Source organism: Babjeviella inositovora (genome assembly GCF_001661335.1).
Source record: "Babjeviella inositovora NRRL Y-12698 unplaced genomic scaffold BABINscaffold_8, whole genome shotgun sequence".
NCBI classification, from domain to species: Eukaryota; Fungi; Ascomycota; class Pichiomycetes; order Serinales; genus Babjeviella; species Babjeviella inositovora.
The window spans coordinates 3,415-26,719 of NW_017566845.1; the positions used below are offsets into that span (position 1 = coordinate 3,415).

General features: G+C 44.8%; 9 protein-coding genes and 2 non-coding genes across 11 annotated transcripts; 6 read left to right on the forward strand and 5 right to left on the reverse strand.

The window, feature by feature from the left end:
* Window positions 1–1,179: 1,179 nt before the first annotated feature.
* On the forward strand, window positions 1,180–3,851 carry BABINDRAFT_146061 (uncharacterized protein). Its single transcript, XM_019127179.1, has one exon. It carries the CDS (start codon window positions 1,334–1,336, stop codon window positions 3,722–3,724), a length of 2,391 nt encoding a protein of 796 aa, XP_018984269.1. The 5' UTR covers window positions 1,180–1,333; the 3' UTR covers window positions 3,725–3,851.
* A 1,448-nt stretch (window positions 3,852–5,299) lies between these two features.
* Window positions 5,300–5,946, reverse strand: BABINDRAFT_8571 (uncharacterized protein; the record flags this gene model as incomplete). Its single annotated transcript, XM_019132828.1, has 2 exons — window positions 5,300–5,347; window positions 5,410–5,946. The coding sequence occupies 2 exons, from the start codon at window positions 5,944–5,946 to the stop codon at window positions 5,300–5,302; spliced, it is 585 nt and encodes a 194-aa protein (XP_018984270.1).
* Window positions 5,947–9,999: 4,053 nt separating this feature from the next.
* Window positions 10,000–10,700, reverse strand: BABINDRAFT_162035 (uncharacterized protein). The gene has a single exon (XM_019129138.1). The coding sequence runs from the start codon at window positions 10,634–10,636 to the stop codon at window positions 10,373–10,375; it is 264 nt and encodes an 87-aa protein (XP_018984271.1). The 5' UTR covers window positions 10,637–10,700; the 3' UTR covers window positions 10,000–10,372.
* Window positions 10,701–11,418: 718 nt separating this feature from the next.
* Window positions 11,419–11,835, forward strand: BABINDRAFT_162036 (uncharacterized protein). The gene has a single exon (XM_019129139.1). It carries the CDS (start codon window positions 11,428–11,430, stop codon window positions 11,599–11,601), a length of 174 nt encoding a protein of 57 aa, XP_018984272.1. The 5' UTR covers window positions 11,419–11,427; the 3' UTR covers window positions 11,602–11,835.
* Window positions 11,836–11,920: 85 nt separating this feature from the next.
* Window positions 11,921–11,994, forward strand: BABINDRAFT_t232. Its single transcript has one exon. It is a non-coding gene; the product is annotated as a tRNA-Val (tRNA).
* Window positions 11,995–12,457: 463 nt separating this feature from the next.
* On the forward strand, window positions 12,458–14,558 carry SNF1 (AMP-activated serine/threonine-protein kinase catalytic subunit; the record flags this gene model as incomplete). Its single annotated transcript, XM_019130840.1, has 2 exons — window positions 12,458–12,479; window positions 12,763–14,558. The coding sequence occupies 2 exons, from the start codon at window positions 12,458–12,460 to the stop codon at window positions 14,556–14,558; spliced, it is 1,818 nt and encodes a 605-aa protein (XP_018984273.1).
* A 1,196-nt stretch (window positions 14,559–15,754) lies between these two features.
* Window positions 15,755–17,230, reverse strand: BABINDRAFT_38371 (uncharacterized protein; the record flags this gene model as incomplete). Its single annotated transcript, XM_019131872.1, has 1 exon — window positions 15,755–17,230. One exon carries the CDS (start codon window positions 17,228–17,230, stop codon window positions 15,755–15,757), a length of 1,476 nt encoding a protein of 491 aa, XP_018984274.1.
* A 201-nt stretch (window positions 17,231–17,431) lies between these two features.
* BABINDRAFT_63470 (uncharacterized protein) lies at window positions 17,432–19,000 on the forward strand (the record flags this gene model as incomplete). The annotated part of the gene is made up of 3 exons (XM_019132408.1): window positions 17,432–17,452; window positions 17,593–17,783; window positions 17,833–19,000. 3 exons carry the CDS (start codon window positions 17,432–17,434, stop codon window positions 18,908–18,910), a joined length of 1,290 nt encoding a protein of 429 aa, XP_018984275.1. The 3' UTR covers window positions 18,911–19,000.
* Window positions 19,001–19,213: 213 nt separating this feature from the next.
* CRD2 (Crd2p) lies at window positions 19,214–19,405 on the reverse strand (the record flags this gene model as incomplete). Its single annotated transcript, XM_019131279.1, has 1 exon — window positions 19,214–19,405. A coding segment is annotated over one exon (192 nt), but the record flags the coding sequence as incomplete, so codon positions are not given.
* A 340-nt stretch (window positions 19,406–19,745) lies between these two features.
* Window positions 19,746–19,817, forward strand: BABINDRAFT_t233. Its single transcript has one exon. It is a non-coding gene; the product is annotated as a tRNA-Cys (tRNA).
* Window positions 19,818–19,851: 34 nt separating this feature from the next.
* On the reverse strand, window positions 19,852–21,589 carry HSX11 (Hsx11p). Its single transcript, XM_019129140.1, has one exon. It carries the CDS (start codon window positions 21,540–21,542, stop codon window positions 19,923–19,925), a length of 1,620 nt encoding a protein of 539 aa, XP_018984277.1. The 5' UTR covers window positions 21,543–21,589; the 3' UTR covers window positions 19,852–19,922.
* Between the last annotated feature and the right edge of the window lie 1,716 nt (window positions 21,590–23,305).

Genomic DNA, 23,305 nt, shown 5'->3' on the forward strand with positions numbered 1-23,305 from the left:
ATAACCTCACTATGTGGCTCTCTATATGACTTACTATATAGCTTACTATGTAGCTTACTATGTAGCTCACTATGCGGCTTATTATGCGGCTCATTATGCGGCTTGCTATGTGGCTTGCTATGTGGCTTGCTATGTAGCTTACTATGAGAACATTACATCCAGTGTACCTCCACCAATATCGCTTCATTCACTCATATCGCTACCTCGCTTAATTATCTCTACTCTAATACCTCGTACCCATTTTATCTGATCTTGTTTTCTCAAATATTCATTCACTTTGATAGACCTTCTGCCCTGGGTTGAACTGCTGAGGTAAGTGCCTGCATATAACCTCACTATGTAACCTACCATGTAACCTACCATGCAGCTTACTAAGCAGCTCACTATTTAACTTACTATGCAGTTTACTATGTGAATATTACACCCAGTGTATCTCCACCAATATTGCTTCGCTCACATATATTTCCATATCACACAATCTAATGACTCCAATATATCTTCTTCATTTCATTTAATCTTGTTTTTTCAGATATTCATTCACTTTGATGGACCTTCTGCCCTGGGTTGAACTGCCGAGGTAAGTGCCTGCATATAACCTCAGTATGTAACCTACCATGTAACTTACTATGCAGCTTACTATACGGCTCATTATGCAGCTCACTATCTGACCACTTCCAGCATATCTGCACCAATATTGCTTAGCCCACTGATATCACTTACCTTACACGACGCCCTTATTCTAATTCACCATATCCGGTTTATTCCACCAACCTCACTTATATTTTCATTCACTTATATTTTCATCCACTTCATTCCACCTCAGTCCTGGTGGCACTGCTGGCGCACGTATCTGCGTATACCCTCTACTGCTTTCGATGCAACTTACTCTGCAGCCTACTCTACCACTGCATCCTGCGAATCTCACCCAACATTCATCCATCCATGTTACACACCATGTATCTATGTGGCTTATCGTGGAAGCTACTAACATCATAGGTGACCCTGGATTCTTGTAACTTACCATGTGATCCTAGGAATGCATTATCATCCGGTATATTTGGAAACATCCAAGGGATGCGAAACGCATGGGGTGGCTACATCCCTCACACCGACTAAGCCCCTTAAACCAACTAGAAAGATACCTCGCACCAAATTAGCTTCTCGAAACATCTGCTGCATGACCACAGCGTACCCAGGGTGACGCTACCTGGTAATATCACACAATACGTCCCTTCACCACCCAGATCCTATAAACTTCGGAGTATCTTCACCACACAGAAACAAGTCAATTCCTCGTCTCCTTCACTACTAACTCCTTCTTCAATTCACCATCATGAATCTGCAAAAAATCCCCCTTTTCGGCCACACCTTTCCGTTGGAAATTTCAGAAAAGATTATTTCCCACCTACCGCTTCCTACAGTCGCCGAATTGATGAAATTAGACAATGCCAGTATTACTTTGGTGGCGCGGAAACGCTACTACTCGAACATTAGATTGATCTTTGACAGACCACCACACGAAGATGGCTACTCTTTTGTGGATGATAAGGTTCTCAGCATGAAGATTTCAGAATTTGAAGCGTTAGTAAACAGCGATACGTTTGACCAGCTTATCATTGAGGAGCTTTTCATTTGGGTAAAGATTGATATTGCTGATTTTACATTCCTCCACAAAGGAGTGTTCACCAAAGCGTCTTCAATTATCGCCGATGCCATTCTAGAGTTTGATGCGGATCAGGAACAGTGGGTGACATTCAACTGGGACTGGTTACCATCTTTGCCTCTGGTGCAGGAGTGTATCCGAGAAATATTTGTTCTTTACCCTTCTATTGATCCAAAAGTGCCACCTTTTCTCTCCAGCTTGCGCAAGCTTACATTTGGATATGACTCTCAATATAGGGAGATAGATGAAGAAACTGCTTCAAGCGTCGTTTTTCCGCCGAATCTCCAAGAATTCGTTTCAAATATTCCCTGGGGATCGATGACAGCATATGCCAACCTCCCTTCGAACTTACAGAAATTAGATCTAGATAGCGTCTTGGAATTTTCTGTCGAGACCTTCAACGCGTTAAACTTGCCCAATTTGAAAGATTTGGTATTGCAAAACATCCCTGGAGTAACGGAGATCAACGAGCTATTTGAGTTACCCTTGCTGTTAGAGAGTTTGAAACTTGAGAGTTTAAACATTACTAATTTCGAACGACAGAAATTACCTCTGAGGTTAAAGAAGTTATTCATCACCAAGTGTCCTTTAACAAAGTTTTGTGTGGATACATTTCCGGATTCCCTCAAAGAATTGAGCTTAGACAAGACAGGTCTTCCATCATCCCAGATCCGCATGCTCAAGTTTCCTCCGGGTTTAGTTTCCTTACTGGTTACGACTTCCCAGTTAACATCACTAGATTTTGTCAACTCATTACCGGGGTCTTTAGAAATCCTCAACCTTCGTGGTAATTCCCTTGATCGTTTAAATAAAACAGATGAAGATGCAGCCACCGCCAGATCACTACAGATCAAGTTCCCGGAGAGCCTCCAGAAGCTCGAACTCAGTTATAACAAGCATCTATTTACTCATTACTCGCCTAGAAACCTTATCTTCCCTCCAAGCTTGAAGGATTTAGACCTCTCGGAAGTTTATCTGAGTCAAGTAGACAGACTTGATCTTCCGCCAGGATTGAACTCCTTAAGCTTGAGCGGAAACCTTTTGACCTCTGTTAAAAGGCTTAATCTTCCACCAGGATTAACCTCCTTAGACTTGAGCTCTAATCATTTGGTTTCAGTTGAGGAACTCAATATTCCACTGGCTTTAACCCATCTATACTTGAGATACAATAGACTTCAACGGTTTTCAAAGACGCTACCCGAAAGCATCCAATTCTTGGATTTTGGGTACAACCAATTGAAAGAATTGGTGAACTTCCACCTTCCGGTGAATTGTACTGAGTTCGAGTTCTCTATAAATCCTCTTCAAAAGCTCCAAATATCCAATGCATGTGATCCAAATTTGAAACTCCGAGATTTATGTTTAAGTGGAACCGACATTATCACGCTTTGCGACATCTCCCCCCTCCCACAGTGTCTCACTTCCTTGGATATTTCCAATTCAAAAATAAACTCCTTGTCTGACATTCTGCTTCCTGAGGGGCTAATCAGCTTGAGAGCATATTATACCAAGATAACTTCATTAGAAGATGTTGAGTTCCCACCGCACTTGGAAAATTTAACTGTCCTGTCTAGTCAAATATCCAGTATAGCTAATATCCATTTTCCAGAAAGTTTACTTGTTTTGATACTTGATGATAACAAGATTGCCTCAATCGATGCTGTACAGATCCCTCCAAAATTGAAGATATTGGACTTTTCAAGAAACGCAATTAGCACCATTAACGAGTTGCAGTTGCCCGAATCTCTTGAAATGTTAAACTTGGCGGACCAAGAGTGTGATACTCTGCATAACCGTGTTTCCACTTGTGGAAACTCGTCTGAGAGTTCCAGTGTATCTGGGAAAAAGGGCTTATCGAACCTCTCTGGGCTAACCAAACTTCCGCCAAAGTTGGAGCATTTAGACCTAGCGAACAACAGCTTGTCCGAGCAGGCCATCCGACACTTGGAGCTCCCAGTCAGTTTTATGAGACTATTCATCGGTGATAACGCATTCGACGATTATTATCAATGGGAAAGAGAAATCAAGCTAACACACCCGGAGCTACGATTTAACTGGTGAATTGGAATCCTCTTGGGTCAAATCCTTTCCTACGAGCATTGACGATGGTGTCGTGTATAGCGATAATGAGAAGTTGGTGTAGGGGGGAGTAATTTGAGTATGGGACGCTTGATAATAAGCCATCCATGAAATTCAATGTATTTTTATTGAAATCCTTCGCTTCTAAGCAAGTGTTCCCGTTTTGTGCTCCACTCCCATCCTCGTCTGTTTCCTCCTTACTTATGCTTCCAAATAGAATTAGATTGGCAGAGAGATTGATAGCTCTTTGAAAGCCGTGTGCAAGAGGCCATAACATGCACATTACAAGCTTGATTTTGCATCCTGGTTAGCAGAAATATTTGTCTAGTATTTCTATAGCCCTGCACTCAACCATCTCTGAGCCATAAAGCGATGACACTCTGCGCTTGGCACCTTTGGCCTCCCATGTTTAGCAACACTATCAGTCATTTTTATCCCCTATCGAGATATTAGCTTAATATTCCGGTGTTTGTGATCTGGTGTAATCATCGCTCTATCCTGTGAAACCTACATATGCTCAATGGTCTGGAACTCATATATGAAACTGCCAAATCAGCCTCTCCACATCCTCATAATTATCTAACCTGGAGCAAAGGATTTTTTTTGGTCAAAAAGTTTTCTTAGGTTTTATTTTGTATCAGTTATGACACGATAGCTGAAAAGTGTAATAGAGAGTCTGGGGATGCAGGCTTTGAGAATGCACTGTTACAGGTGCTTACACTAAGACAGGGCAACGCGTCTTGGGAATACAGCCCTTGCATATTTCAATAATCAAAAGTCTAGTATTTTACAATAATATAGAAGGTAGTTCCATAAGCATAGATAGGAGAAGCATGCTGGTGCTCTTAGCACACATTCACCCAAGTAGTAAGTGTGACGTACTCTGTAGATAAGGAATAGCTTGAAACTTCAGACGGGGTGTTTGAAGCAGCGGACACCGAAGCGGAAGAACTTGAAGCAGAGGAGCTTGGGGTAGAAGAGCTTGGAGCAACAGAAGAACTTGAGGCAACGGAAGAGCTTGAGGCAACGGAAGAGCTTGAGGTAACGGAAGAACTTGAGGCAACAGAAGAACTTGAGGCAACAGAAGAGCTTGAGGCAACGGAAGAGCTTGAGGCAACGGAAGAGCTTGAGGTAACGGAAGAACTTGAAGCTACAGAAGAGCTCGAAGAGCTTGAAACAACAGAAGAGCTAGAAACAATGGAGGAGGAAGAACTCGAGGAAGAACTCGAGGAAGAGCTCGAGGAGGAGCTTGAGGAAGAACTCGAGGAAGAAGTTGGACACAGAGTAACAGCGGAAATCAACGAGGTAGAAACAGTAGGGACTAACGCAGACTGAGTGTATGTTTGGGTTGTGGTACTAGTATGCGTAGAGTAGAAGGTACCATAAAATGGAATGAAAAAGATGGTAGTCGTTGCCGATGTCCACGTGCTGGTCAGAGTGACAGGGTAGGTACTCGTCAGGAAAATCGTGGTGGTATAAGTGTAAGCAGAATTAAGAACCTTATCAACTACCGTACACCCATTGGACTCAATGGAAGTAAGAGTGGCTGTTACGACGCTAGGAGGAGGTGTGGCACCAGTACACAGGGACCAAGTCATACAGGTACTAAGCAGCGGGTAACTCAAGGCGATGCAGCCCGAGGTAATGGAACCGATAACACAAGTCACGTCGTTAGCCGGGTTGAGCCAGAAATCGGAGGAACCCAAAATAATGGTGGTAGGATTTGAACCACCCGTAAAGCCCGTGGTATAACCAATAATGGAATCGAAACAGTTAAGCCCATTTGTAAGATCCACGCCGAGCAAAATTGGATAGGTGACAGTGTCATTGTAAGAAAGGATAAAGCCACCCTGGGTAGGGTTAACAACCACATTAACCGTGGTGAGCGCAGATACAGCAGCGGTCAACGTATTGACATTGAACCCAGTGGCCCCCAATGGATCGTCGAAGCTGAAGAACCATTGCACAATGTACGTGTATGTTCTCACTCCGGTTCCTAAGATGGCAATGTCGGTGGTCGATTGGGCATAGAAATCGGCGGTAGCCAGCCAAGCAAGCAGACCCAGACCACCGGAGGTAACATAGGAATTACAGAGGTTGGATGGGGTTGTATTGGTGATAGAGGTACTAACAGTAGTAATGTTAATGACGGCTGTGGCCACCTGGAACAAGAAGGGAACCAAAAGCAACGGAGAGAGTCTCATGATGGTATTAGTGATATTTGAAATGAGCGTCAAAACTGGCATGGGCCACCGCTTGCCTTATATAGCGTCTGATTTAAATCTCGAGAGGGGAATTTAAGGTCACTAATTATTCTAATTCCAGATTGAACCAGTGGAAATGCAGTCTAACGCCAGACAGTGATAATATCAAAAGGTAGGGGTCTTAAGCAACAGGGTTCACGAAAATGGTCGTAATACGATATACCGGCTAATCCCTGTTAAGCAGACAGGATGTGTCTTGTGAGAGGTCTGGAAGTAAGGGACTGGGCTTTGAATTTTGTCGATTTCACATGATACATTTCCAGCTTAAATGTCAATGGTGCTGGTTTAGGTGTCAACAGTTCCAGTTTCCAATAATAATGGGGACTCTAAATAGATCTTATCCTTCTTTATACTTCATAGGGTAACAATATTTGCCAAGATCCGTAACACTTGTCATGGTATAGCCTCGACAGGAATAACTGGCGAGGTAGAGATGCATAGAAAATGTAGCTGTGAGTTCTGTGCAGATGCAGCGACGCCGCATGTTTTAGTACATGTCTATATTAGGCGAGATGAATAAGCGGTCCTTCTACTGAATGATACTCCTAGATACGGTTTTAGGCAGTTTTAAATTGCTACTTAGATGGGTACCTTGCGAATCAAACTTTTATATCAGGAATGTTAGAATAAAATTCCCAATCAGTAACTGTTGTTCTGTGAGGGTGATAGGATTGTTTGACACAAGGGATGCAGCTTAGTGTAAGCTAACGGGCCTGCAGCATGTGCTTTCTACTGAATGGGTGGAACTTACCCAACATCTCGCCTCCGCCAGGGTCATAGAGAGCAAGCACCTGCACGGGGAATAAGTTGGAAAAGTGGATGAACCCCTCACCAAATTGCTATACGCAGGTTAGCTAATCGATTCCTGGCACTTTGACTACCTGATCCAACACGACTGAGGTCTAACCTGGCGAGTTTGAAACAATAACTCTAGGCAATATTCTCTGATGGGTTTCCGCCTGAAATTGTCACCTCCGCGTGCACATGTACCCACTGAATAACAGCTCAGCATTGTATAAAGTTTGATTCTTCTCAATGCCAGAGATCCTGTACGCCAAGAAAGGGAGCTTGTCTGCGCACCTACGGCACCTGTACGCCAAGGAAACGATGTCTGCATATCTACCTCGGCACTTATACAGACTGTACTGGGATATGTTACGCCTTAAATGATTCTACCTGCATCGGAATTTGATGCGACACTGATTGGTAGTCCGAGTTCTCGTTTTTAGCCTCTTATTGGTTTATAACTCTTTGTAGGAAAAGCATCAAAGCTAGTCTCGGCTATTTGAATACGCTGAGGAGTCGTGTTTTGAAAGAACCACTGTATCGCTTTTTCTGTATTCAGCTCTTCTTACGATCACGTTATGATCCTTAAGCGACCGGTAAATTACGCCATATAAGGCGTGCGCATCTATCATGTAGACCCAACTAGCCGTTTTAATACGCTTTTAAACCCTGTTCCTCGCATTAATCCCTGCTCAAGTTCTTATATGCATGATTTGATGCGTTCTTTTTCTTAGGGCTCGGCAGAATTTCGTTCCATGACAGCACTAGCAGAAAGTATGAATCTAAATAACCTCGCTTGCCTTTTTCGGTGCATATTCTATTACACCAGTCCTTTGAGCTTGCTCACCGTTCTTGTTCGCTTCTTTACCGCAAGCTTGGGATGTGCGAAATGTAACTTTATTCTATATATAATGGAAACATATAAATACATGCAGTTTGTATCAACCTTTGTTCATACAATTTCAGGACTGAAAGCATAGGTTGGTCTCTATATAGCCTTATATCAACCTATGTGAACGTGGTATTAATCACTAGGCAGATGCACGCATATAATCATGCGCAAATGTGGGTGCATATGCGCCTGCATATGCACACAAGCACGTGTCTGTTTTTTTTTGACTTTATTGCGTGTCAAATTTATAACGACTCTCCATTACGCGTCAAATAAATAGAGTGGGGTGTGACTTAATGAACATGGTTACGTGACATCAGTTTACGCCGGCCAGCCCCTGTTGCCGGGATACTGATCCTGGGAGTGCCTGGTCATTAATGCGGCTTGGTTACTTAGGGAATCGTATTTGTAGAAAAAGCATACTATTATCACCTTCAAGCAGTAGTCTTTCCAACTTTATACACTATGGCCCGGGGAAGCTCATAAAATCTGTGGGTAATTCTAAAGTCCGCGGCTTTCGCTATTAGAAGTTATACCAAGTCTAAACACACACTGGTACTCCCACACGGGTCGTTTATTGGGAACTCTGATTGAACTTTTATCTACATGCGTCCTTTGTTAGAATTAAGCTCGGGTTAGAATTCTGAGTTATCCTAGTGCCACTGCCGCAGTTATCGAGATGGAAAGGGAACTTAGTCGTGGTTGGATAGCTCGATCTGAACAAGTGTATGTGGCTTTGTCTTTAAATCTCTATGCATGCAAATTTATCAGTTATACACGTTGGGACAGGATGGTGCGTCAGGTGGTCTGCTGTACAATATTTAGATACGGCGATGCGACCAAATTCCATAAGGAACAAAGAATTTATAGCGTTTTCAGGGAAACAAATCGGGGATCATCTGGCTCAAAACTGTACTGGGTCAGGTTCAGGTGAGGTCACATGCTCAGAAGTTCTTCCTGATAAGCCCTTTTTACTGTCACGTAAGGGATGATCGCCCGTTTGGTCCTTGCTGTATCCATACCTACTATTCTCCTTCCCATGTATTCACTTCTATAATGACTCTCATCTAGTTACATTTACTGGCGAGATACCAATCACATCTTTATCTGGGTTCACTCTGTCAAAGGCGATACTTTATCCCCTGGATAAACTGGTGGCGCCACCGGCTCTTAGTACTACTCAGTTGTATTTGCTGATTTATTCTTCTATACATCAGGTGTTGTATCCTTGCCAAGGTCGAGAAAACATCCCACTTGTATCTCATCTGCCGAATTCACCAAGTTGTGCGTGTCACATACGCCACCGGCTAAATATAAATGGTAGCACAGCCCTAAACGAGGTGATATCTTTATATAAAATCCAAGGCGTATGGGAATCTTCCACCGAATTCGGACTCACAATCTTCTCTTTGTTAGTGCGGTGCCTTATCAGCAAAACAAACCAGTTGAGTTATGAGAGCATATACCTTTACGAAGATAGAACCCCTGACCATAAAGTATCAAACAAAATCATAGTCTATCGGAAGATAGGGCCCTGTGAGTCTATTTATAATGTACAGTATTGGGGTCAGTACTTGTTGATGAAACTTAATCACGAATTTATAGGTTATACAACATCTCTGGTCCATGATCTATAATTCTTGCATTGCAATGGGCCCTCTTACTTTCCTTCAAGCTTGGAAGGTGTCTTTTCAAGTTAATTCAAGAAAAAATCCCCAGGAAATTCCTCAAGACAAATATAATACATTTAATGTACTAAACAGGTGAGAGGATACTGTATGGAAAGCATGGGCTCCGTAAGATGACTCCAGTACTTCCAGTGGGTATTAAACCATTTGGTGGTGGATATTGCTATCGCGCGAACGGACTTAAGATCAGAATTCGTGACAAGCTAGAAATAATCTCTCCTTGCTAAAGGGATTAGCCGAGGAGATCTTCACCAAAGTCCCCGGGAACTTATATGAGTCCTTTAAAGACACAAGATGAATTTAAGATCTACTATATCTACCCTGAGATTGATCTACCCACCGTTGCTAGAAATTTGCACTCAGACCTCCTAGTAGAAGAGACTGATGTGTATGGGGTGTGAGGCTCAGTGTAATATATCTACGTAGGCAATTATATAACCGGGTATAATTGGTTGATCACTATATCTAAACTAGATATACAAGAGGCGGTCAATTGGTCTTTATATAGGCCGGCTGATGAAGCTATTTCTCACTTAAGATAAGACACCTGTAGTCTCACGTAGGATGAAGCACATGTAGCCTCATTTACTATACCCAATTCAAGCAGATTTATAGTGACGATCCTTTACTTAGACAGAGTACTGAGAATAACGCACAAGCCATATATAAAAGTTCAAACAAGAGTATGACTGCAGCACAGAAAGTAGGTCAGTGTTATATCAGTGAAATTCCTGTCCTAGAGTGATGTGCTATTTGTAATCGTATCTTACGTGCTTGCTTGACAAGAAAGTGTACACCAAATTTACCCCATTATGGTGTTTAATTCATGGATTCGGCGTGAGTTATGCCTAAGATTTCAAATTCAGATACAGAATATCCCATGCGGGATCTATATACATCGGGCCTTGGAAAAGGGACAAAATAAAACTTCAGAAATATCACTGTCAAGGATGTGAAACATGATTTTCGGGAACTAGTCAATAACTCACTCATAGCTTGTTTAACCCAAGAGGGCAGCGGCAATACAGGCAGCGGCAACAAAACCACTATTCATATTGCTGGCGGCTCCTGCTGAAGCCGAAGAGGCCGGAGACGAGGAAGTTTGAGTAGAAGTAGCCAGGGAGCCTGTCGGGGAAACCTGTTCTTGTTGAGCAGTTTCAACAACATGATCGTGGTCGTGGTCATGATCGTGGCCTTCGTGGGCGTTGACAGTTAAGACAACGGCGGCCAAGCCACAGATAGTAAAGAACTTTGAAGATACCATGGTACGGTTATGAGTTTGTAGATTAGTTATGAAATAATTTTCAAAGCGAAAACTAGCTCAATTTATAGTTTTCTAGATATCTCGCTCATGGATTATCTCACATATACAAAGGTGAGACTTTTGAGGGCTTTCAATATCACACTTCTCATTTAGAGGACCAAGGCGGTTCCTGGGGTTTCATGCATGGTTTTATCGCACCTTGGTGGTAGATTCCTGCGGGGAATAATCTCACCTCCAATGCCAAGAATTCCAACTGGCCAATTTTTCTAACGCTGTAGCCCAAACCCCTGTTGAGAGTGATTTCTTGGTTAGAGTGAGAATATTCCTTCTTCTATTATAATATTATTGTCTGCAGTGTCGGATATTTGTTGAAAACTGACTTGCCGTTTGAGAAAATGCACATATTATTGTACGGAAGCTCTTGAGTAATCACTTGGCAATTAATTTGTGACCAGATCTAGAGATTGAGTTGAGGTTAGTGCATACAAAAGTCCCGTATATTGGCCCGAAGCCTGGTTTACACCGCATCCACAATCTTCGCCAAGACCCAAAGTAGTCTTTAGTAATCTGCTCGAAACTAATATAAAATAGTCCGATAAAATACAGGTATGGTTAGATTATTAGTTGAATCTCTCGTAGGAATTCCTTCCAGTTTCGCCTGAGTAGTTATGGCCTCTATATGTTGCTCAAGAAGTGGAGGGTGCTAGTTTCTATACTTTTCATTAGATGAGTAAATGATATCCTAAATCGTCAAAGGTGTCACCAGGATTACATGGTAGCTGGTGGAACCCATGCATATGCAATTATACTTAACCCAATTGATAGCTCGTGATTGCTTCCCGAGTCATTTAAATTGGCGTCGTGGCATTTCAAAGAGTCAGAGTTTTACTGAGATATACGTGATAAGCTGCTATAACGTAGCTAAATTTCGAACTCCAGTACATGCAAATCAATCTAGTCGCTGACCTCTTTATAGACGTTACAACCTAAATACCCATATCTATTTCACTTGTCAGGGTTCAAGCACCTGTGGGGATTCCAGCCAGGAGGATTCAGTCTGTCATCAATTCACAATACATCAGAATAATCCCTCAGATTCAATCACAATCTTCCCCTAGAGGATGCTTCAGCTCACCACTTCCTTATATAGCTCTCTGAGTTTGCAGTACTATGGTATTTCTCACTTGAATCGCCACTTGTAGTTCAATCCCCTGGGCCATAATTATACGCTCCTGGTAACCACACGCTATTCTAATCATATAAATAACTTGAACATCTACAAATGGTTTCGTGGTCTAGTTGGTTATGGCACCTGCTTAACACGCAGTACGTCCCCAGTTCGATCCTGGGCGAAATCATCTGTCTCAATTTTTTTAACTACATAGCTGGTACCTATGTCGTAGTAACTTCTCCGTCGGTTTAGGGGTCCATAGTTTATGCAAACCCGTTTTCTGTAATACCCCTGGCATACCGTGCTTGTAGCCCAGCTACATCTGTGTATCCCCTGGCGACAAATAGTACATTGGACCACATTGGTCAAAATAGCCCTCTGCATTCTTGTTCGGATCGTACTCTTTCTTAACACAGCGATGTAAGACTCAACTATCCGTAGCATCTAGGTCCACCTTTTTCGGAGTTTCCGTAGTGGCTATAAACATAAGTTGAGTATACCTCCTGTCGTATCCTTTTCCACCCGCTGAGAAACGGCATTTCCAGTCGTCACGTATGTCAAACTTATCAATAATACGGAATAGTAATCCTCAAAGAGGGTATATATTAAACTAGATGTTAGTTATATAATGAAGCAAAGAAGCCTTCAGAATGAGAACCAGTGACACTCCCTGTAGGTGTCACGTCACGTGATATATAATATAGGCCGTGGGACCCATATAGTGTTTCCCCTTAACCTTCGATCGGTAACTTGTTTGCACTGGTCAAAGATTATATTGACGGAATCGTAAAAGTAGGCACTCCACACGGACCTCTCTTTCAAACTCGCCTCTCCTGCGTGGTCGAGAAATGCCCCGCTCTTACTCGTTCTGCTCAGTGACGAGCGTGCATGCCACGACCAAAACCGGAAATGCCTCATACGGAAAGCGACACGTCGTCATGTGCTTACACTTAAGGCCAACAAAAGCGTCATGCCATCTACCTCTCTGCCAACCTCCCATCCCGACACAAAATGGACAACCAGATTCCGCACCCAGGGGTGCCAGCAGACGCAAACCCTGCGAACCGTGTGGGGAAATACCAGATTATCAAGACGCTCGGCGAGGGCTCCTTCGGGAAGGTAAAACTCGCATACCACCTCACAACGGGCCAACGTGTGGCGTTGAAAATCATCAACCGCAAGACACTTGCTAAGTCGGACATGCAGGGCCGTGTGGAGCGTGAGATCAGTTACCTCCGCTTGTTACGCCACCCGCACATCATCAAACTCTACGATGTGATCAAGTCGAACGACGAGATCATCATGGTGATTGAGTACGCCGGTAAGGAATTATTTGACTACATCGTGCAGACGGGAAAGATGGAGGAAAACGAGGCGAGACGCTTCTTCCAGCAGATTATTGCGGCAGTAGAATACTGCCATAGACACAAGATCGTGCACCGCGATTTGAAACCGGAGAATTTGCTTTTAGACGAGAACTTGAATGTGAAAATTGCGGATTTCGGGTTGAGTAATATCATGACGGACGGGGACTTCCTCAAGACGAGCTGCGGGTCGCCAAACTACGCCGCGCCCGAGGTCATTTCCGGAAAGCTCTACGCGGGGCCAGAAGTGGACGTTTGGTCGTGCGGGGTCATTCTCTACGTGATGTTGTGCGGGAGATTGCCGTTTGATGATGAGTTTATCCCTGAGTTATTTAAGAAGATCAGCAGCGGGAAGTACACGTTGCCGAGTTTCTTGAGCCCCGGCGCCAAAGCCATCCTCCAGAAGATGCTTGTGGTGAACCCGTTGAACCGTATCACCGTCCATGAGATCATGGAGGACGAGTGGTTTAAGGTCAACATCGCAGAGTACCTCTTGCCACCAGATTTGTCAAAGAACGAAGAACAAATCACTGCGGATGACGACGTCATCCACGCCTTGAGCGTCACCATGGGCTACGCCCGTGATGACATTCTCCAGGCGATCGCCCTCGCCAACAGGGGCAAGCACAACCCGAACGGGGAGATTTTGGATGCTTACAAGTTGATCAGAGACAACACACGGTTGGTGGCAGACCTTAAAAAGACCAAGCAGCTGAACATGGACTCGTTCTTGATGCAGTCGCCACCAGTATCGAACCACCAGTCAGTCTCGATCGAAGCGCCACAACCGGTTTCCAATGTGGCTAACTCCACGATTGCGATTTTGCCGTCGTCTTTGCCACAGCTTCACCGCGCGTACATCATGGAACACTTGACGCCAGAGCAACAGCAGGTGATCCAGTCAAAGAACTTGACCCCATTGTCGACTAAAAAGTCGAAAACCAGGTGGCACTTCGGGATTCGCTCGCGCTCGTATCCGCTTGACGTGATGGGCGAGATTTACCGCGCGTTGCAGAACTTGGGCGCCGAGTGGTCCAAGCCGTCGGAGGAGGAGTTGTGGACTATTCGTGTGCGGTGGAAGTACTCGCCGGCAAAGCCCACAGTTGACGCAGACTTGGACGATTTCCACAAACCTGAGGAGGAGGAGGAGGAGCCGGTGAGCAACACTCCGGACATGATGAAGATGCAGATCCAGCTCTTTCAGTTAGAGCCAAACAATTACCTTGTGGACTTTAAGTTTGGCGGCTGGGAGTTTTCGAACCCAGAGGAAAACAAAGCGGGGGTGGAGGGTGAAGACGACGAGATGAGCTCGTTTTCCGCGTATCCGTTCTTGCACATGGCCACGCGGTTGATCATGGAATTGGCGGTGAACTCCCAGGGGGGTTAATCAACCAGTGCAGCGAGCCGGTACAGCGTATGTAAATGTATATTAAATTGATGAAAATCAAAAACGGACGAAACCAGGGAGCAATGCTAGTTGGTGAATATAGTAAATTGAGGTAAAACTAGTTGTGGTGAAGTGGATATGCTGAATTAATGGGAAAGCGGAGAGCGGGTCGAGTTGAAGAAAAGGAAACGACGTAAGTGTAAATCTGTGAAGAATTGGAGAATTATGCTCAGTATGTCAACTAGCACGGATGTGTTTGTTTAGCAAAGGCATGGAAAGTTGACACTGAACTAAATTAAATCCACGCAGTGAGGTGCGACGAGTATTTATTATAGAATCCCCCTCCGCCAAGCGAAGAGGGGGCAGGTATGTAACGCAGTACAGATGCTGACAAAGTGGTAAGTCTTATGTGACAGAAAAGGGTAAATACGAGTTCCTGTAGTAAACCGCCGCGTACAACGATGGTAAGCTTATGGCCACCCATTCCGGTAGACTTTATCAGCGGCATTTTCGTCGTAAGTTGAATTTCTCTCAAAGTTAAACTATAAAATCAAGCGATATTTATAGTTCCTGTGCAATAATTGACTCAGGAGTGGAAGCAAGACATACACGCCGTTGGAAATTAAGAGAAAGGCCTCGGGTTTGATCGGTATTAGGCCTATAAAAGGGTATAAAGGATATAAAAGCAACCGTTTACTGTTGTCTTTCAAGGCATATTTCATTTGTGGACGAAATGTATGTTATCCTAGTTCAAGGCGTGGTGCCGTATCCCCCTCAATAGGTTTAAATCTCACCCCATAAATGGTTTTATTCCCTTAGTCTGACTCATATTTCCAAGTTGATCTTGCCAGTATATTGGATATCTTGTCATGCTGGTCATGAAATAGGAAAATATTCTCTATGTACGAATTATTGTCATAAAATCCAACCTTAACCATCGCGCAAGTTGGAAAGCCCATCAAAACAGATCATGAACTGCAAAACACGGGGTGCAGTACGGATGCCAGTAACCCTGTGTTCAAAACTACATTATTCAGTTTTGGATAAAAACCGAAAGGATCATGTCGCGGAGAGCTTTCAGAAAAGGTTTCGGGCAGAGATTGAAAAACCTAGACATAATAGGATTCAACATAAGCGAAAAGGAAAATTACATGATGAAGTCAGAGATAAACCACTTTTGATCTTCACAGTATGCTCTAGTAGTGTAACACATTTTTGATACCATAGGTGACGACAAGCGGCAAACTCACGGTCAAAATTGGGTACTGCATCAATAAGTAGATTGCGAGACAGTCCATTTGAACATGGTCAGGGCTGTCAGGCAGGGTGTAGGTTGCTGTGAGATAGACCTGGCCCGTGGCGGACGGAAGGGCCCAGTTAATCACGATAATAAAAAGCGCCACCTTTTCGCCCTCGAGCCAGCCCAACTTCTGGAGCCGGTTTGCCCAGAGCACGCCAAAGATCGGCATAACAGCGAGCTTCAAAATAGTCAACAACAACGCGGATTTCCAAAACCCCGGGGGTTTCTTGTCCAAGGAAAGACGGGCGATAGTCCCGCCAAGCATAATCAAGCCTAAAGGCACGGCTGCGGCCCCCACATAAGACGTAAAGTCCATGAAGAAGGAAAGAGCTGGCATCGCATCGGGGGCATTCGGAAGAGAAATGTTGGTGGTGACAAAGAGTGCCTTGGCCCAGGGAATCATCGCAATAGTGATCGAGACCACCAACGCGAGAGAACTCGGAAGAAAAAAGTTCTGTACAAACGCGACAAGAAACCCCAAGTGATACTTCCTCACCCACGGCTGCTCGGATAATCGTTGGCGGAGGGCTTTAGCAGGGATATCCATAAACACCGAGAGCTCTTCCTGAGAATCCATGCGGGAGTATTCACGAATCACGTCGTGTATCGTTTCGGAGGGCATTCGGCGCAAGTTGCTGTGCTGGCTGTCTATGGAGACCATCGACGGTCTGCGGGCTCTGCTAGCGGATACTCTACGAGACTGTGAGATACTGGCCCGGCGGTACGCTGTTTGAGGTGCCTCGCTGAAGGACTGTGGATGATAGGTTTTGTCTTCCTCTGAAGATAAAGAAGTGAGGGACACTGCATCTACCGGCGGCAGCGGTGACGCGCACCTCGCACTCTCCGCATCCTGTGATGGCTCACGGAAATCCATCTGCACAAGCTTATACAAGCCCAAATTAAACATCAAGAAAATGTACGTCGCGAGAAAGATGATTACAAACGAGACGCCACGGTTGGCCTCGGCCTCGGTGAAGACAGAACCAGTGCCCATGGATTGCATGTATGCAATGGGCAAGTCGGAAATGTTTGGCAACACACCGGCAAACACGATCCCGTGCGCCCAGCGGAGCGGCACGGGCGTAAGCCACCGCGTGAGGTACGCGCAGCCGGCGCCCAGAAAATAGATCATCACCGATGTCAAGACAAGAATCCCGATGATCTTGATATCGGAGTTCTGGATATTTCCCACGATTTTGTTAAAAATAAGACACGGCGTGGTGACGGAAAGAATCATGTCTGAGAGATCGCGTGAGGTCAGCACCGAAAGCACGTTGCGTTTGGCGAGCCAGTATCCGATGGCGATAATGAAGTAAATTTTGACAATAGGTTTCACCGCCGTGTAGATAACTGTCCCTAACGAAAGGGTCATCGCTCTAATGGTTGAAGCCTAAGTGAGACTTGATTGAATACAAAATAGTGTAGAGATTGAAAGAACTTGGAAGCTTATCAAGCTGATTTTTCCATGCGGCTGTCAAAACTTTCCTGATCTACGGAAGTCTTTTCCAGGTGCAGGACGGATAAAAGTGGGCGGCAAATTGTCGCATGTAAGGGTTGCAGTAAGATAAGCAAAATGGACGAGATTCTAGCAAAGGTATGAAACGATAGCCGATTATAGCTTGGGATCTATAAGCAGATCCGTGGTTTGGGATCTATCCATAGATTTAGGGTCAATTAAGATCTCCAACTTCATGGTAAAGACCTGAATAATGTTTCCGATCACTAACTCCACAGGCTGGAAGCCAAGCGGTAAGCTTTGCGATTAAATCGGGAATATCTATTGCGTCGGGCTATGCCATCAAAACGGTGCTGAAGTTCCTCGAAAAGATCCCTGAGGAGGAGAAATCCCATATCGAACGAACCAAAAAGAGGTTGCAAACGCGAATTGAGATCGTCTCGACCGCGATTGACTTGATCAAACTAGTGTATGTATAGGCCTATTTTGCCCCCAGATACACTACTAACCGTCTATAGAGCTGCCAGGGGTAATACTAGTCTCGAGAGCACCTTGAGGTTGACTAAGGACCTCAAGGAGGAAATCGACACATTTGACGAAACGGTCACACGGATCAGTGGCGACATTGACGGAAAGTCATCTCTGAGCGGCCGCAAAACCGCGGTACGTGAAGTTGAGCTCTATATGAAGGACCTTCTTGAGCGTATCGAAGAGGCCATTCCGTTGATCTCGCTAGCCTTGACCACGTCCGGGGCCAACTTGTCCGCGACTTTACCGGCCCAGGTCTCGCCAGGGCGCTTACTCCAAGCTTCGACTGTTGTTACCAAGTCCAACGACCAGTTCGAGGCAAGCCTTGCCTCCGTGCCGGTGGGCCCCACCTTCGAGTTCACCTACTTTTCCGTATTCTACAACCCCGGTCGTGCAGCCTACGGGTCGTCTGAGGTGTCGTGGAAGGAGGATATCACCAAGTGCCAGGTACAAGTTACAAGAAATGTTGCCAAGAACAAGGAATACGCCTACACTTTGGAGTTGACGGAAGACTTTGACGACGGGAGGTACCATGACGAAGAAGAGACGCCTAAAACCATCCGTTTGGATCTCTCCTGCATCACCCGTCTCTTTTTTTCTGCCTCGGGCCAATTGTTAAAGCTTGGCGATAGGGACACCCCCGTGTTGGTATTGAAGATCAACCGCGACTTGGAAGCGACTGAGACCAGTTCTTTCGAGTGGGTTGCCTTCGGGGAGGTGGATATCGCGTACGGTGATGATGATGACGAAGAGGCCAAGCCCCAGGAGACACAGGATACCGAATTCAAAGACAAGATCCGCGCCGCGTCTCTATCACTCTTTGAGTACATTGTCCGGCTCTGTGCACTCCAGGCTAACGATCAGGTATCGTTGTTGGAGGTTAATGACGAACGCTTGGCGGTTTACTTGAACGACGAGAACGCCTCGACAAGTGTCCGTCGCCCTGAGGAATATATAGAGTCGCGTGAGAACACCTTGCGGAGGAGTCAGAAAGCCTCGACTCCGCCCACCAGCGAGCTGCTCTCGGCCAAGTTAGAGAAGGTGAAGTTATCAGATCTGAAACGTTGATAATATTCCGGGAAGTTTAATAAAAAAAATTTGGCTACATTATAAGGTTTGGACGATATAAACAACGTCAATTAACTATAATCAATGGTTATCCCATATACTAGATGTTTCAAAGTTTAGAAACATGCTAAACATGGTTTGTAGAGGCGGGCAGGTATGATGAGCGAGTCACGTGGGGACACTGAAATCATCTCATGCCCAAACGTATCTCCACCGCACCTACCGGCTCTCGGGTGCAAATATAAATTAGTATACACGTTATACAGTGACAACGCTGGTTCATAACATCGGGCTCTTCTAGTTAAAGGACACTTCACCTTCTCTCGGCTCGCACTCGGCAGAGCCACCACAGGTGCACTCGCCCTTTTTTCTTTGGCCGCAGTTGCAGGACTCGTTGTCCGCGGGTTTGACGTTTTCGGTGGAGGCTCTCTCGCAATCACAGTGTTGAGCGGCCTTCTTGCCGCAGGAGCACGTGGCCTGGGCGGCGCAGGAACAGGTAGAGGAGGGATCGGTTTTACAGCAAGGCATGATTTGGTAGTTTGAGTAGAGGCTATTATTGCTTTGGTATGCGAGCAGTGGGTTATTTATATGCACCTTCCGAGAATGCTTCTCAGTGTCAGCTGACCCTTGCATGATGTCTTACGCCCCACCATTTTCGTGCGGCATCCAATCACAGGTGCAGGATTAATCAGCTGACAATAAAAAAAGGGTTATAGTGGAAATGATTCTGAGAGCGATACCATAATATAAAAGGAATGATTGGATTTTAAGTTTTAGACAAATATCTTTGTTATTGCCCTCGAAATGTGCAACATAACTATATTTTCCATTGAAAGCTGATATGGCGCAGTGGTAGCGCAGCAGATTGCAAATCTGTTGGTCCTTAGTTCAATCCTGAGTATTAGCTTTCATTTTTACTCCTCAGTTTTATTTTCAAAATTCTCCTGTTCCTAAACACCCTTTATGCTATTATGATCTATTTTTGGTTAAGCAGATAAACTTCTATATACAGCTATTGCAAATGCGTTCTCTTGGCGCCATCGTCCTTGGTAATGACAAAGGCTTCGCCCCGCCAATTCACGTCTTCTCCCACCATGGCGATGATCCAGATTGGAAGGGCAAGACACTCTCTGATGACCCACACAAGTACCCACCGGCTGGCGCTAAACCACACCGATTTGTCGGTGGAGGTCATCCCGGGCAAAAATGACGGCAAGGTTGGATCGTGCTGATCGGCATAGTAGAACTTATAGGCCCTGCGGAGGGTGTGCCACTGGGATACGTCAATCAAAAACCACGTGAGCACATGGAGAGCCAAGATAGTTGTCTGGTTGTGGGCGTTGTAGAAGAGCCGGCTGATGGCATAGGAGCCCATGGCACCCGCTAGAAGGCACTCCGTGGACGGCTCCAAGAGTGTGGCGGCCAAGACCATGTACTTTCGGACCCTCAACCACCGGGTGCGGCGGTTGACATAGTTCTTGACGGTGCTCAAGCTCTCCATCCAGCCTGAGGTGTCAGTATCATGGCTGGTGTAAAAGTTGGCGTGATTAACGGGCTGGTAAACAGCTTCGTGGATAAGCTTTGAGTAGCCGGGCTTGGAGCGCGGATAGTTCCACAAAGCTATCGCAATCATGTTGTCCTCGCCGATGTACTGAGCAAAGTACCCGAGCCCCGGATGGTCTCTCGCGGACACGGGGTTGCTCTTTGGGGAGCTCTCTTCGATCAACGTCGCTGTAGACGCTCCTCGCAACGGCGAGCTGTTGCCGGAGTTTGCCACAGAGCTGGAGGCGGCGGTGTATGCTTCGCCATACGGAGAAGCGTTGCTGCCACTCTTGACGCCCTTTAGTTTCTCCTCTAGCTTGAGGGCGCGCACTGACTCGTCCAACTCGGACCGGCGGTAAAAATTTGACTTACCGTTCACACATGGCGCAGTGTTGACGGTGTTTAGCCCCATGTAGTACTTTGCGTGGGCCGTGGTCATGAACATCTCGTCGAGCTTGCTGCCTAAATCGAGAATGCGGCTACCCGGTGATGTGGCCACGGCTAAAGGGACATGATGCACCACCTTGATCTTGCGGCCACGCTCGTAGCCCTTGCCGCTGAAGGTGGTGGCAGATTTCAACATGGTGAGCTTTCCGGCCCAGACGTTGGAGTCCCAGACCCACAATAAATCGTGTTTCGCGTTGATATAGCCCTTCATCAAGTTGTTGATTTTTGGGTTCAACCCAAAACGACTCTCAGTTTCGTCCACCATGATGCGGCAGTCGTGGTTCGGGTACTTGGCCATGAGTTGCCTGGCTAGCAATAAGGCTGGATCAGAACGGCTGGCCACGCAAAAGATAATTTCGTACTTCTTGACGGGGTATACCTGGTGGAAGGAGGACTCGAGACACGCCTCGAGGCCCGGGTCTAGGCCCTTTATAGGACGGAGAATCGACACATATGGTAAATCAGTGTTTTTGGGTTCATCCTCCACGAACTGTTTCAAGTGCTTTTGCACCAAGGTGCCCTTCAAATAGTTGACACGGAACAAAAACTTGCGGATGATCTGGCAGTACCCGACAAGCCCGAGGAGGGTAACCACAATGTACCAGATAAATAATAACCACTGAACATATTCTATAACTGCCATGATTATTCACCAGCGAGAGCCATAACAGGTGTTTTTGGATGTTTTTTAATGTGAAAAAGAGAGCTTTAAATCAACTCAGACGCGTTTTTCACTGACAACTGTCAGCGAAAAATGTGCCACGCAGCATGCAGTATAGCGGCTGCGCCGGCATTCCGTTTGTTTTCGAGCCGACGTGTGCTTTAACTGCGATGAGCACTGTAATCATAGAGCGGCATTAAACATGGTTTTGGGTTATGTAGTACTCTGGGAAAAGGACCTAGTTCTCAAAAAGACTTTAAAAAGATGCTGTGTAATAGTGTACGGCTGTGAATTAATAAGAGGAGTTTACCATCTAGTAGATTGGATCTTGATATTTTCATAGGCATAGCAATTTAGGATTGTTAATGGTATGTTAGGATTGAAGGTGGGGTTTACTTTTTGGTTGCTACCTTTTGTGTATAAAGCTGGTGAACTTATTATTATAAAATTATCCCTACTAAACAAGTCTGTATCTAATATAAAATAACAAACTGTACAATTTTTAATCTATTCTAATATAGCACTAGTCTTATTTCACTGAATAATTATAACGTACATATTCGCACGGTGGCCATTTTATAAAACCAAAAAAATTCTAACTACATATCTGGAATATTACAAATTTGCTTCACCTGTGCCATCCCTTCCATATAATTTTGAAATCTCAGGACTGAATTTCATAAAGCTCTATAGGGCAAGACAATTGTTCATTTCCATCTCTGGTATATCTCTAACACGTGACCACTACACATTACATGAATGACGGAATCTACTACAGCCATTATTTTTTAGACTCCCCACAAGTGATCAATTTCACTTGTTTATCGAAAGACTTGGGCCCGCACTTAATCATGCCAAAGAAGGTTGCACCAGGATAATTAGTCAATATACTGTAACTTTTAAGGAGAACCAGGACTTGTTAGCATTTCTGACATTTCTAGCAAGATAGTGATGGTTGCTTGTTCAAGTGTTATTGTATTTGGATGAAAGGAAAGGAACTTTAAAGCAATGATTAGATGGATTTATATCTCACTGGACTAATCTTCAATGAAAGTCGAAGTTTATATTTCACCGAACACATCTGTGATTAACATGGCCAAACCACCTGTTATTCATTTACAAAGGACCTTTAAAATGACCACATAATGGAGTCATATGTCTGCCAGAAAGCACAAAATTGAGGGGCCAAATTTCAAATTGGCATATAGCCCAAAAGACTGATGCTTCTTTTCTGTTGACCCTTCAAGAGGTTGTAGCGCTTCCATAATCTTCAGTCTCTCGATTTTGTCGACAGTATCCACGGTATCCCATTTAAACTCATCAAAATCATACAGTACTCTTGCTCGGTCATTTTGCCGCTCCTGTTCCAAGCTGCATTTCTCGGCTAAACCTCAACCTTCACATAATTATTCGCATAAATATCAGAAGCTTAAGTGGTGAGAGGTATTAAGTGCAATGGCTATCGGGGCTATGTTATCCGTAAATTTTCGCCAGTTATAAATTGTAACAGAGTACCCGGAAGGATACTTCCGAATCGTTTGAGTTTTTAGTTTTCATGCACCCTGTGATATGACGTTTTTCGCATAGATATTGGATTCTACAGGGTGTGACGCATTAGGACGTGCATTGATGGTTACACCGATATTGGATTCTACAAGATGTGATGTATGGCGTGTATTGGTGGTCACTCAAATATTACAATATAAAATCTTTCAAATCGTGTACATCATATGGTCAGCCTAAAA